This window comes from Nerophis ophidion, linkage group LG14, assembly GCF_033978795.1.
Source record: "Nerophis ophidion isolate RoL-2023_Sa linkage group LG14, RoL_Noph_v1.0, whole genome shotgun sequence".
NCBI lineage: Eukaryota > Metazoa > Chordata > Actinopteri > Syngnathiformes > Syngnathidae > Nerophis > Nerophis ophidion.
In genome coordinates this window covers 24,437,942-24,451,899 of record NC_084624.1, presented here as the reverse complement: position 1 = coordinate 24,451,899, position 13,958 = coordinate 24,437,942, and the positions used below count along the sequence as shown (strand labels likewise).

At 38.8% G+C, this 13,958-nt stretch overlaps 1 protein-coding gene across 1 annotated transcript in view; it reads left to right on the top strand.

The window, feature by feature from the left end:
- LOC133568336 (neurocan core protein-like) overlaps window positions 1-13,958 on the top strand; it is a 117,218-nt gene that overhangs the window by 93,701 nt on the left and 9,559 nt on the right. Inside the window, exons 13-15 of the mRNA XM_061920209.1 lie at window positions 9,671-9,781; window positions 10,391-10,504; window positions 10,775-10,826. Of these exons, the coding sequence (XP_061776193.1) occupies window positions 9,671-9,781; window positions 10,391-10,504; window positions 10,775-10,826 (277 nt within the window). The remainder of the gene's footprint in view (window positions 1-9,670; window positions 9,782-10,390; window positions 10,505-10,774; window positions 10,827-13,958) is intronic.

The following is a 13,958-nucleotide window of genomic DNA, read 5'->3' as shown; positions in this document are numbered from 1 at the left end:
TGAGATTATTGGCTTTATTTTAACAAAAAAATCTTACGATACATATATTTGTATAATATGTTTATTATTGCAATCGAAGAACAACTTTGTCCTTCAATAAAATAGTGAACATTCTAGACGCTTGTCTTTTAGTAGTAAGTAAACAAACGAAGGCTCCTAATTAATCTGCTGACGTATGCAGTAACATATTGTGTCATTTGTCATTCTATTATTTTGTCAAAATTATAAAGGAGAAGCTGTAAAAATGTAATTTTTTAATCCACTTGTTCCTTTACTGCTAAGATTTGCTTATTTTCCGTTTCAACATGTTCTGTCTACACTTCTGCTAAAATGAAATAATCACTTATTCTTCTGTTGTTTGGATACTTTACATTAGTTTTGGATGATACCACAAATTTATGTGTCGATCCGATACCAAGTAGTTACGGGATCATACATTTGTCATATTCAAAGTCCTCATGTGTCCAGTGATACTGAACATTACGTAATGTGAATTTTTTAAAAAGGAACAAAGATTTTGTGACGATAAAAAATATCGTTGTAAATATAGTAGTATCAACTAGATACGTTCCTGTATTTGGTATCATTACATCATCATTTGTTTATATTCAGGCGCGATAGCTTTTGTTAGCGGTGAGCTATTGTATCCTCTTCCGGTGCGTAGTGAAGCACGTTTAGCTATTCCTCGTCCTGTAGGGATGATACTTGTAAGAAACTCACTTTTTTTGTTGCCATGGAGGGGAGGATTAGTGATTTAGAAGTAAATTAAACACTGCCAACTGCGGATGGGTGTTCGCTGCTAGCTACCTAGCCATGTCTTAAAGCACCTCTTCCTGAGGGCGTTTCAGTGTAATAGCTTCACCTTTATAGTCAGTTTTTAAGCCAAAATGCGTCTGTTCTCCCTTTTCTGTCTACACCCTGTGTCTGCTTGTAAGTACTCCGTGATTGTGCGCTGCCGAACACGCTCTTCTGCTCATAAACCCATTATGACGTGACAGTGTGCCGTCATGCCTGTTAAAAAGATAAATACATTGAAAACCAGTACTTTTCAAACAGAGTATAGTACCGTTTTTGATTCATTAGTAACGTGATACTATACTAGTACCGGTATACCGTACAACCCTAGATCGGGGATTATCTCTAAAGTATTTTCATTTCCTCCTCTGACTTTGACCCTGCCTTATGTAGTCAAAATAATACAGTGTTCACCCCTCTCATCAACAAGAAGAGACCCCCTTTCCGTCAGCGTAGACAATCTGCTGATTAAGTCGGCAGCACGGTGCTCCCGCCTGGCTTTTTTTCCCTCACTTATTTTTTTAGCTTGATAATGAGCACATTTACAGGAAACATCCACCAGTTGAAAGCCTAGTGGGCATGGCGTTAGCCCACATTTCTGTGGTGATTACTTTGCGCCTCTGCAAAGCTGCAAGTCGGCGATGCCAACTGGCTCCAGGAGGAGAGAACAGCTGTAAATTGTATTGACGAGCCAACCGGTGGGGGGCTTGCCTCTCCTCTGTTCGGTATGAAGGTTGATTGATTGAGCGAGAACCCTCGGAGGCATGCAGACGGAGGGCCATAAACACACACACTGATTTCTTAACCACACAAATATAAGACGTGGATGGATGGGCTTTGCTATGTACCGGAGTGATATGGCTTGTGTGTAGTTTGTGGTGCAGGTATCGTGTTTGCTGTTAATCAGTGTGTTGATGATGACAGGCAAAGCGTTTACAAGCGAATGCCATTGTTTGATCAACCTCATTAAATCATGGCTTGCACGCGTCAAGAAAACCCACATGTCAATCATATGTCTTAGATTTTCTTTGTGTCTGTGTGTGAGGGCAGTTCACTATGTCAGCTCCTTCTACACACACGCTCTATTGATTTTTTTTCTGCACCACTCACTTTAATGAACAGCCAATAGCGCAAGGTTTATCTTTTTAACGCGCAGGCTCGTAGCTCAGCTTGCCGTATCGCTTGGTATTTGTCAAGGTGTGCCAAGACCTTGACTGATGCAAACGGGTATTCCTGCAGGGCCCTGGATTGCTGTGATTTAAAATGAATGGTTGGATATTTTGCCCCACAGATTTTTAATAGTGACCTTCTGGTAAAATAATCTGCAGGGGTATAGCAGTACGGTATGATCGCGGTTCAATACATAACTGGAATTTTGGGTTACATCTCAGTACAGTAAGGAAACAAACTGCAAAACATTTAACTTCTTAGCTTCTGTGAAAACAGTAGGGCAGGGCTATTCAACTCCATAATGAAAAGGACCGCGGTTTGAAGAGCCCAATGGGGCAGATATTGAAATGTGGATGTTTCGTCAGAAAGTGTCTCAGCAGGTTATATTTATTTGAGATTGCAAAGTAAACACATCTGCGTTCACACTGCACTGTTAATACATTCATTATTCTGCCCTCGCTACTCGTTTCCAGCGTGTGCAGCAATTTTACAATCCATCCATCCATCCATTTTCTACCGCTTATTCCCTTTTGTGGTTACGGGGGGCGCTGGCGCCTATCTCAGCTACAATCGGGCGGAAGGTGGAGTACACCCTGGACAAGTCGCCACCTCATTGCAGGGCCAACACAGATAGACAGACAACATTCACACTCACATTCACACACTAGGGCCAATTTAGTGTTGCCAATCAACCTATCCCCAGGTGCATGTCATTGGAGGTGGGAGGAAGCCGGAGTACCCGGAGGGAACCCACGCATTCACGGGGAGAACATGCAAACTCCACACAGAAATATCCTGAACCTAGATTTGAACCCAGGACTGCAGGACCTTCGTATTGTGAGGCAAACGCACTAACCCCTCTCCCACCATGAAGCCCCAATTTTACAATATGCCAAAAATAAGTTGTAGTTTTTGTTGATAATCAGTGTTCCTTTCTTAAATTATTTCCCTTCATTTAGGTTTGGAAGACTGAAAATATCAACATAAAATAAATATAAAAGTATAATGTCCATTGTGTATTTTACATTAACAAAATAGGAGGTTTAATGTTAAGATATTCACCCAATAAACCACAAATGTTTACACACAGTGCAATTACACAACATTCACATACCAAACATTGCATGTGACTTATCACTATTAGAGGGGTGGGCAACCCAAAATGTTGAAAGAGCCATATTGGACCAAAAATACAGAAAAAAAATCTGTCTGGAGCCGCAAAAAATTAATAGCCATATTACATACAGATAGTGTGTCGTGAGATATAAATTGAATTAAGAGGACTTAAAGGAAACTAAATTACATCAAATATACCTACAAATGAGGCATAATGATGCAATTTCTACATACAGCTAGCCTAAATAGCATGTTAGCATCGATTAGCTTGCAGTCATGCAGTGACCAAATATGTCTGATTAGCACTCCACACAAGTCGATAACATCAACAAAACTCACCTTTGTGCATTCATGCACAACGTTAAAAGTTTGGTGGACAAAATGAGACAGAAAAAGAACTGGCATAAAACACGTCTTAGAAAGTCAAAGAAAGTTATACATGTAAACAAACTACGGTGAGTTCAAGGACCGCCAAAATTATTAGGACAAAATGGCGCTCACCAAATACTCGAATCAGTGAAGCATGTTTAATGTAAGCAGTGTGCTTTATAGCAATTAGGGAGGTTTGTGTCATGGTTGTCCTCCTACTGAAACCATATTAACACAAATAAAATTAAAAATTCCCCTCATCTTTTTCCATTTTTCATACATTTTTGAAAAATCTCCATAGAGCCACTGGGATGGTACTAAAGAGCTGCATGCGGCTCTAGAGCCGCGGGTTGCCGACCCCTGCACTATTAGGATTGATCGTTAGTCTCACACAAGATAACAACACGACCACGCACGAATACAAAAGACATCACAGAGTCAGCAATACAAAACAAACTAAATATATTAATGCACAAATGATATCTACTTACAAATGTTTGACCAAGTTTTGCGGTGAAGCTTTCAGACTGGGATTTCTACCATTGTCGCTGCTTGTCTGTCGTCGCTTAAAACGTCCGCCAGGAAACAACTTGCTCTGGGTAGAACATTTGCTGTTATTGTTAACAGTCAGATTTTTGCAATTTATTTAGATTTTTTTTCCAGGTTGCTGCAGTAATTTACAGCAATATGCTGTAAAGAACACCATAACATTTATTGTAATTTTTATTAATTTGAAGAGTAGTTTGCTGTGAAATCATAAGTCAAGCAGATATTTGAGCATTTATTTTTATTCAGACAATTATTTTTTGGGAAAGTATGATAATATACTCTAATATTTGTTGCAATAATAGAACATAATACAATAGAACCTGTGGGAAAATCAGCACCACAGTTCGCTCACAATAAACAATAATAATAATAAATAATATATGACCTATATTATATATATAATATATAATATGGATGCTATTGAAGTTTAAAAAGCATGCAATTTCAAGCAGTACATATATTTTTTTATGGCAAAGTGACAAAAATTACATTTAGTGAGAAAATATGAAGTACTTTATTGACAATTATCATTTCCAGGTTTTTGCGGGCCAGATAAAATGATAAAATGATGGGGCCTTGAGTTTGACACTTGTGGCCTAAGTCAGTGGTTCTCAACCTTTTTTCAGTGAACATTTTTTTTAATTCAAGTACCCCCTAATCAGAGCAAAGCATTTTTGGTTGAAAAAAAGAGATAAAGAAGTAAAATACAGCACTATGTCATCAGTTTCTGATTTATTGAATTGTATAACAGTGCAAAATATTGCTCATTTGTAGTGGTCTTTCTTGAACTATTTGGAAAAAAAGATATAAAAATAACAAAAAAGTTGTTGAAAAATAAACAAGTGATTCAATTATAAAGATTTGAACACAGAATTAATCATCAACTTAAAGTGCCCTCTTTGGGGATTGTAATAGAGATCCATCTGGATTCATGAACTCAATTCTAAAAATTTCTTCCCCAAAAAAATAAATCAATCAATATTTATGGAACATGTCCACAAAATCTAGCTGTCAACACTGAATATTGCATTGTTGCATTTCTTTTCACAGTTTATGAACTTACATTCATATTTTGTTGAAGTATTATTCAATAGTGTGTGAATGTGAGTGTGAATGTTGTTTGTCTATCTGTGTTGGCCCTGCGACTTGTCCAGGGTGTACACCGCCTTCCGCCCGATTGTAGCTGAGATAGGCACCAGCGCCCCCTGCCACCCCAAAGGGAATAAGCGGTAGAAAATGGATGGATGGATTATTCAATAAATAAATTTATAAAGGATTTTTGAATTGTTGCTATTTTTAGAATATCTTTAAAAAATCTCACGTACGCCTTGGCATACTTTCAAGTACCCTCAGGGGTACGCGTACCCCCATTTGAGAACCACTGGCCTAAGTGTTCGCATAAGAGAATGATGGGCTCATAGCTTGTGTGGTGGGGACACTTTCGCTTGCGACACCCATAGGTGCTTTTGAAGTAGCCTTCAAGCGCTCTGTGAAAAAAAATGTTGTCACCACCATGAATTATGACATTTTAACTGCCTGTGACATTAATGTCTCTGCTGTGTTTCACCTGGACTCTTGACTTTCCTCCTCGCGAGATTGCTTTTTAAAGTAGTAGCTGATTTTGCCTGTCATATCTGCAACGCTAAAAAACATAAACGCTACTATGACAAGGGCGAAATGTTTCAATAAAAATAAACACGACATGCTTCTAATGCTTTCTTGGGGTAACTCCTTTTAGTTGACCTTGTACCAGTCAATCTGTACCGTCATAAAACTCTACCTGATCCAATGCAAACTTCTAATAAATTCTTCAATCAATCGATTTATTGTAATTAGTCAGATAAGGTTGGAAACAAAGCTAACACTTTCCAGAGACAAAATGTTCACAGCACAGTGTTCTGTAGGAGTCCAGTGATCTCTGTGTATCATGCTCCATTTAGGCGGGAAAAAACACGATTTGATCGGTTTCTTATTCGGTAGTTGCTTCAGGTCTTTCTAGCGCTTCTATAGTGGCACAACGCTGCAACTGTATTTAAAGAGGAACATTATCACCAGACCTATGTAAGCGTCAATTAATACCTTGATGTTGCAGAAAATAGACCATATGTTTTTTTAACCGATTTCCGAACTCTAAAAGGATGAATTTGGCGATTTAAACGCCTTTCAATTGTTCGCTGTCGGAGAATTGACCTTTCACCCGTGACGTCACAACATGAAGCAATCCGCCATTTTCTCAAACACATTACACACACCAAGTCAAATCAGCTCTGTTATTTCCGTTTTTTCGACTTGTTTTCCGTACCTCGATGACTTTATGCCTCGTCGGTGTGTTGTCGGAGGGTGTAACAACACGATCAGGGACGGATTCAAGTTGCACCAGTGGCCAAAAGATGCGAATGTCCCTCGTTTGTTCTGCACGCTGTACCGACGACAGCTATGCTACAACAGAGATGGCAAGAATGTGTGGATATCCTGCGACACTCAGAGCAGATGCATTTCCAACGATAAAGTCAACGAAATTACAAAGGGCATTTTTGTTGATGTTATTGATTTATGTGGATCGTGCTATCAGACATATTTGGTCACGGCATGACTGCAAGCTAATCGATGCTAACATGCTATTTAGGCTAGCTGTATGTACATGTTGCATCATTATGCCTCATTTGTAGCTGTATTTGCATCCAGCCTTTCCCTCCAACCACATTTAATGCCAAACAAACACATACCTATCGTTGGTTAGAAGGCGATCGCCGAATTCGTCCACGCTTCCTTCCGTGTCGCTGTCTGTCGTGATATGGCTAAAAAGCTTCTGTTTCTTCTTTAATTTTGTTTTCGGTACCTGTCTCCATACTCCAACCATCCGTTTCAATACATGCGTAATCTGTTGAATCGCTTACGCCACTGAAATCCGAGTCTGAATCCAAGCTACTATGCTATATATTTCTGTGCTATCCGCCATGTTTGTTTTTGGTGGCTTCACGCAGTGACGTCACAGGACCACAGACGGGTGGATATAGCGATGGTGTAAATCGGGCACTTTGAAGGCGTTTTTCGGGATATTGCGTGATGGGTAAAATTTTGAGAAAAACTTAGAAAAATAAAATAAGCCACTGGGAACTGCTTTTTATTGGTTTCAACCCTTCAGAAATTGTGATAATGTTCCCCTTTAAAATACGTAGCTGGCGCAGAGGGACATCAATCGCTCAATCAACACAGCCTGAGCTTTACGCTTTGTTGAGCGATATCAATCGCTCTGGTTGGGAGCGGCACAAAATTAAATGGAGGCGGCCGCCACACAATTTTGAACGCAGGAAAAACCCCGCACTCAGAGTGATATATGACACTGAAAGTAGTACACACACACAAATTGCGATACACGTTTGCAAATAATTTTGCTACAATAACAGAAAACTGAGGTACCACTGTACTGTTACACCCCTATTCACTAAGGATCAAGTGTGTGGTGATTTAAAGGTACAGGATCAGCCTTCACAATCATTGCCTAGGTATTGATTTTCACTCATTTCACAACACACAAACCTTTGCGCACACACGCACACACAGACACACACACATGCTGTCACAGAGGGCAGAACAAATACTCCCACAGCCGCGCTTGGCGACCAGAACGGAACGGGTGGTGCATGTCTTTCAAAGACCTTAAGTCCCTATAATGAGCGGTTGAGGGGAGAAACACGTGGTGGCGCCTCGATTGATATGGAAATATCTAATTGTGGAAGCGGACCACACACACACACACTCACACACACACACATTCAGAGGGTGAATGGTCGGCGGGGGGTCGGCTCATTTCTGCCGAGGATGCCTAATGTCTGAAGTTCTCACGCTGCCCACTACCCTCGGTGGAGTGAGTCGGAGCTTGCTTTCCATATGGTAACCATGGCGACCGCAACTGTGAGTGGATGGCGAGGTCGAAGCTCTGTGGCTTGTGATCCCTGTGAAAAGAGAAATAGAGTGAAATAAGTGTGAGTGTGTGTGTGTGTGTGTGTGTGTGTGTGTGTGTGTGTGTGTGTGTGTGTGTGTGTGTTGTGTGTGTGTGTGTGTGTGTGTCTGTGTGTGTGTGTGTCTGTGTGTTTGGTTTTGGCTGAACCACAATAATGATAATTTTGGTGTGAATTCAGACAGATGTATTTCAAATATAGGTTTGAGTTGCCCAACAGTGAAGTACAAAATATAATCTCACTTAATTTTATTTATATTTTTGGAAATACATGCTTTTTATAAGTACCGACAAGAAACACGTACATGTACTGTATACAGTAACTCACATGTGTCCAAAGTTGGCCCCCTGCATAGAAAATCAACATCAGTTAAAGATAAAAAAGAAATATGCAAAAATTTCTAATGTAATGAGACAAACTTTATTTTTATTTTTTAAAGCAACAATCATGTTTTGTCAGGTATAATACAAATCTGACAAAGTTTTGTCCTAAAAAAACGTATCGCATCTGTTTTTAGCTTCTTCTTTTTTTTCAGTAAAAAAAATGAATCTATACATATATTTGCCTGCTCATGTTTTAACTTGCTGGAATAAGTATGTACACCCCAGCAGTAACTGATAAAATACAAATAACAAGCAAAAAAATACAAACGAAAGTAAGTATTCATATTATATAACAGCAAGGGGTGCTCAAAAAATGTATTCATATCCGAATTTCGATTCTTATTTTTATTCCGAAATTCATCATTTTCAAAAATATATATATTTTTAATTTCATTGTATTTTTTTAAAGGATACATTTTTTAATAGGATGTTTTCAAACCACGTATACTCGCTGTGAGTAGACGTCATACGCCTGCAACCGGAAGGTGGTTGTGAAACCTGTAGCCTGTTCTGAAAAGGTTTTATTTTAGTTACAATACCAAATAATACATTTTGAGAATTGTTTCTGAATCGCATTGTCACCCCTAAGAATCAGAATTGGATCGAATCTTGAGGTGGGCAAAGATTCCAACCGGCAACAATAGCACAGCCATACTACTTGTAATGTGGAATTATACATCATATTATATTGCATCATTTTTAATTTGTTTAATATCAGAATATTGTATCTAATGTTTTAATATTTGTATAATATTCAATGTTCTTAAAAAGATAATAGAAACTAAATATTTGATAGGAGAGGTTTGACCTAAAAAATGTATTATTTCTATTATTGTTATTATTTATTTATTTATTTAATAATAGATATATTGACATACAGTACAGGCCAAAAGTTTGTACAAACCTTCTCATTCAATGTGTTTTCTTTATTTCCATGACTATTTACATTGTAGATTGTCACATCAAAACTATGCATGAACACATGTGGAGTAATGTACTTAACAAAAAATGGTGAAATAACTGAAAAGATGTTTTATTAATTATATATTTGCTCTGATTACTGCCTTGGACACTCTCTGCATTCTCTCGATGAGCTTCAAGAGGTAATCACCTGAAATGGTTTTTACTTCACAGGTGTGCCTTATCAGGGTTGATTAATGTCTTGCTTTATCAATGGGGTTGGGACCATCTGTTGTGTTGTGAATGAAAATGTGTGTCCGGACGTCTGGCCTGTACTGTATATACTTGTAATGAGAATAATTCAGCACTTCCTTTTAAGTAGCTACGACGTAACTATCCGTAACCATCTGGTATTGTCTCTTCCAGTGGATCCCTGCGTGACAAACCCGTGTCTGCATGGAGGAAAGTGCCTTCCTCAGGGAACAGGCTACAGCTGCTACTGCCCACAAGGGTATGCGGGGGAGAACTGTGAGATTGGTGAGTGACGCTGCCTTACGCGCACACACACACACACACACACACACACACACACACACACACACACACACACACACACACACACACACACACACACACACACACACACCTTCTGCACGCTGGCGTAATAAAGTCCACACTGCGTCAGGATGTACGCACTGACAGAAGGTGTTCTGCCAGAGCTTTAAAGACTGAGCTGTCCATCTTAGTGATAGAAGGGAGGTCAAAGGTTAGGCTGACAGACTAACAAACTAGGATGATGGTATCGATCCTCGAAGGTCAGATCTCACAAAGATTCTCGTCAACCAGCAAACAATTTTGTAGATCAACTACAGCACTGCAAACAACCTCAATGATAAACAGGAAGCATCCACTTTGTGAAGGTAAAAACAGTTTGCATTGGTTTTAATGAAGTTGCGGGGTTGTTTGTGAGTCCCACATTAGACACCTGCAAGGGACGTGACACAGCAGGGTGTAAATCTGCCTTCTGCGCCGTCACGGAACAAGTGTTTTATTTTGTTCATTTAAAGGCGCACTTTAACAGCCGGTCCTTAAGGAAGTAAAGAAAAACAAATTTAGGAATTGAGATTTCTCTCTTCATCTTTGCAGACGTTGACGACTGCCAGTCAGAACCCTGTGAAAATGGAGGCACCTGCATCGACAAGATTGACTCCTTCCTTTGCCTGTGCCTGCCCAGCTATGGAGGAGACGCATGCGAGAAAGGTGAGAGGAACGAGGCGCTAGGTATGGTCTTTAATTTCTGTTCCGGTGAGGCAATCTATGATTAAAAACAAAGAGCGTTTGAGTGTGTGGTCTTGTTATGAGGATGGATTAATTATCTAACCTTGGCAGGAATCAGTGGTTCCTTTGTGCGATGAAAGACGCAGAGAGACTAGCTTATAAAGTGTTTTTTATGTAGTACCTCAAATTGCTCTTTCAATTACAGTATAAGGAAAGCTTGACTAACTCCCCCTTGTCGTAATATACTTGCAGACATAGAGGGTTGTGATCATGGCTGGAGGAAGTTCCATGGCCATTGCTACAGGTAGGACTTTTCTATTACACTTCCCACTTGTTTTCATGCACCAATGGAAAACATTTTGGAGTTTGTTCCCCTCTTAATACAGTTTTCACATGACATTCAAATACTTATTGTATTTTCTGAATAGTTTATTCATATATAAGGCAATTATATATATATATATATATATATATATATATATATATATATATATATATATAGAAGAGAGATTTTAGGGTGTATTTTTAGGAGTCATATTATTATTATTATTTCCTAAATGTAAAACACTTCCTTGTGGTCTACATAACATGTAATGGTGGTTATTTGGTCAAAATGTTGCATAGATGATGTTTTACAGAGCATCTTCAAGCCGCTTTCTGACATTCGCTTCAGAATGAGCCGTTTTGCAGGCGGTCTTATTTACGTGGTTCACCTTTGACAGCGTCTTGTCCCCATCATCTTTGTTGTAGCGGTGTAGCGTGCAAGGACAAGAGTGGAAGAAGTTTTGAAAGATAGAGCTAACTGTTTTAATGACAGTCTGACTTTACTTCAATCAATAACAGAGCAGCATTTCCTGATTTGCCCATGAAAAACCGTCCGACTGGAACTGTCTAACTAAAGTTCCTTGGGTGAATAATGTAAACTCGCAACGGTATGTTTTAGCACTTTATGGCGAGTTTACTGACGGATAGAAGTAAGAACTTTACACTACTTTATATTAGATATGGCAACAGCGGAGTATGAATGTCCCATAACAAGAAGATAGAGAAAAAGAAGAACCTTATCGACTAGAGTGTTGACACGGACTACAAAGGCGGACACGCGCAATTTTTCAGGACTTATGCAGATCCCAAATACAGAGCAGTAGGTACGAGAAGGTAAAAGAAGTTGCTCTTGCATAATATTGCAAAACAAAATGCCAGATAATGTCTTATCTTATACACACACCACAATAATACCCGTATGTTGAAGCACAGTACAATCCATCAAGCTGAGCGGCTTCATAGCTTACCAAAGTTGTACTAAAACATTTTGATATATTTTTAATGGAACATATAAGATGTTGGTGTTGTTTACTTGAGTCATATTGCAGTCCACACGTTTCTCTTATGTGTGACTGCCATCATATTCCAGTCTACAAGTATCTCTTTTGTTTGACTGCCATCGACTGGTCACACTTATCGTTACACCATGTACCAAATAAAATAGTTTTGAGGTCGGTAAGCAAAACCAGAATTATTACTTACATTAGGTGCACCGGGTTATAAGGCGCACTGTCGAGATTTGAGGGGAAAAAAGGACTTTTAAATGCGCCTTATAGTCTGCAAAATACGGCATGTGGCGTTCCCTCATGGTCTGTGCTTAAAATTCTCAAAGTTTCATAACCATTAAAGGAAAACTGCACTTTTTGGGGGAATTTTCCCTATAATTCACAATCTTTATGAAAGACAAGAACACATATTTTTACTGCATTCTAACTCGTAAATAAACTGAAATAAAAGTCTGGTTACAACCAAGTCAATAGGAGGTTCTCTATCGCCCTTATAAATATCAAGCCATCCATCTTCCTTCGCTTATCCGAGGTCAGGTCGCAGGGACAGCAGCCTAAGCAAAGCTATAAAAAAACAAGAGTACTCTATTTACATTTAATGACCTGGATTTTAACCAAGTGATATTATTATTATAAGTGCTTTAATAGTAATATCATTGTCACAGAAGTAACCACGTCATGCTGCTGTATTGACGTCATCTGCTGGTGTGCTGCTTTCTTGCCTCAGAGCTTGTGAACATTTATTCTAAATTATAAATCATACCTCTCACCTAAAAGGACATAATCCGAGAAGTTGGTCAACTTTAACAGCCAATTTAGACCCAGGGAATGTCGGAGAAAAACCCCGAAATGATGCTTTGTCCCGCCCATTTTTTTGACGAGTGAAGGTTCATCTAAACGAAAATATATCAACAGTCGGCATCCCAGTGAGAGCAGATATTGTACAGTAAGTGATGTTTTATTATGTTTGACTTGTTTTGTCTGCAATTAGTCATAAATAGTGATGTTGTCGAAAGGAAAAAGCGAATGTTGTGATGCGTTTTTTACATTAATGCAGCGCCGTATGTTTAAAATGACCAAAATACGTAAATATAAAGTTTTAACTGTGAATGTGCCTGTTGCTACATCACATATCATCATGTATATTAAACATTGATGGTAGTGTTTGAATGTGTTTTTATGAGCTTTATAGTCACAATAGAGCGACTCTTATAGGCTCCATTGTAAGCAGTCTTTTGCTCGCATTTATTTGCTCTTTAGAATGCATAAAAAAAGCAAAACATGTGTTTTTGTCTTACTATGATTGGCAGAAAAAAGTGTAGTTTCCCTTTAAGAAAAATGGTCAATGACTTATGGAGGAATAAGAAAGTTTGCTTCTACCTGTCGCGCTCAAATTTGACACACATGTGCTCGTTGGGTGTTTACCAAACTTGGTGGTGGTTCGGCAAAAAAAAAAGGGCAGTGCAGTTGTTTGTTTTGCAAAACGCATTGACCTGTGTAAGAAATGACATTTATTGCATTCTTCTATAGGCTCATCCTTTGGGGTTTCGTGACAGCGCCACCACTTTTTTGGGTCAGAAAACAAATAGCACAGGCACGGTGCTTGTTTTGACACATGTACACTCTTCAGTGTGCAGCGGTTCAAGAGGAGACTTGTTAGCTTATACAAGCATGGCCCATATAAAAAAGATACTACTAAATACAGTAATACCTCAACTTCCAAGCTTAACTGGTTCTGTGACAGAGCACTTAACTCAAAACACTTCTAAGTATCATTCAATAACAAGATCTGATTGCTCAGTTACAGCTCTTTTTATTACCTATTCTGTGTTATACCGTATTTCCTTGAATTGCCGCCGGAGCGCTAATTAATTTAAAACCTCTTCTCACTCCTGCGCTTACCAAAGGCATGCGGTAAAAGTAAGCATGCGCTAATTTTTTAAAACCTCTGATCTCCGGCATTTACCAAACGTATGCAGTAAAAATTTGAGTGTGATATAAGCTTGGACCTTAAATCCTACTGAATAGCTCTTAATCTTCTTCCTTTTATGCGATTTCAAATTACCGGTATTGAAATCAGCCTCCTCCATTTTGAAAATGATGAC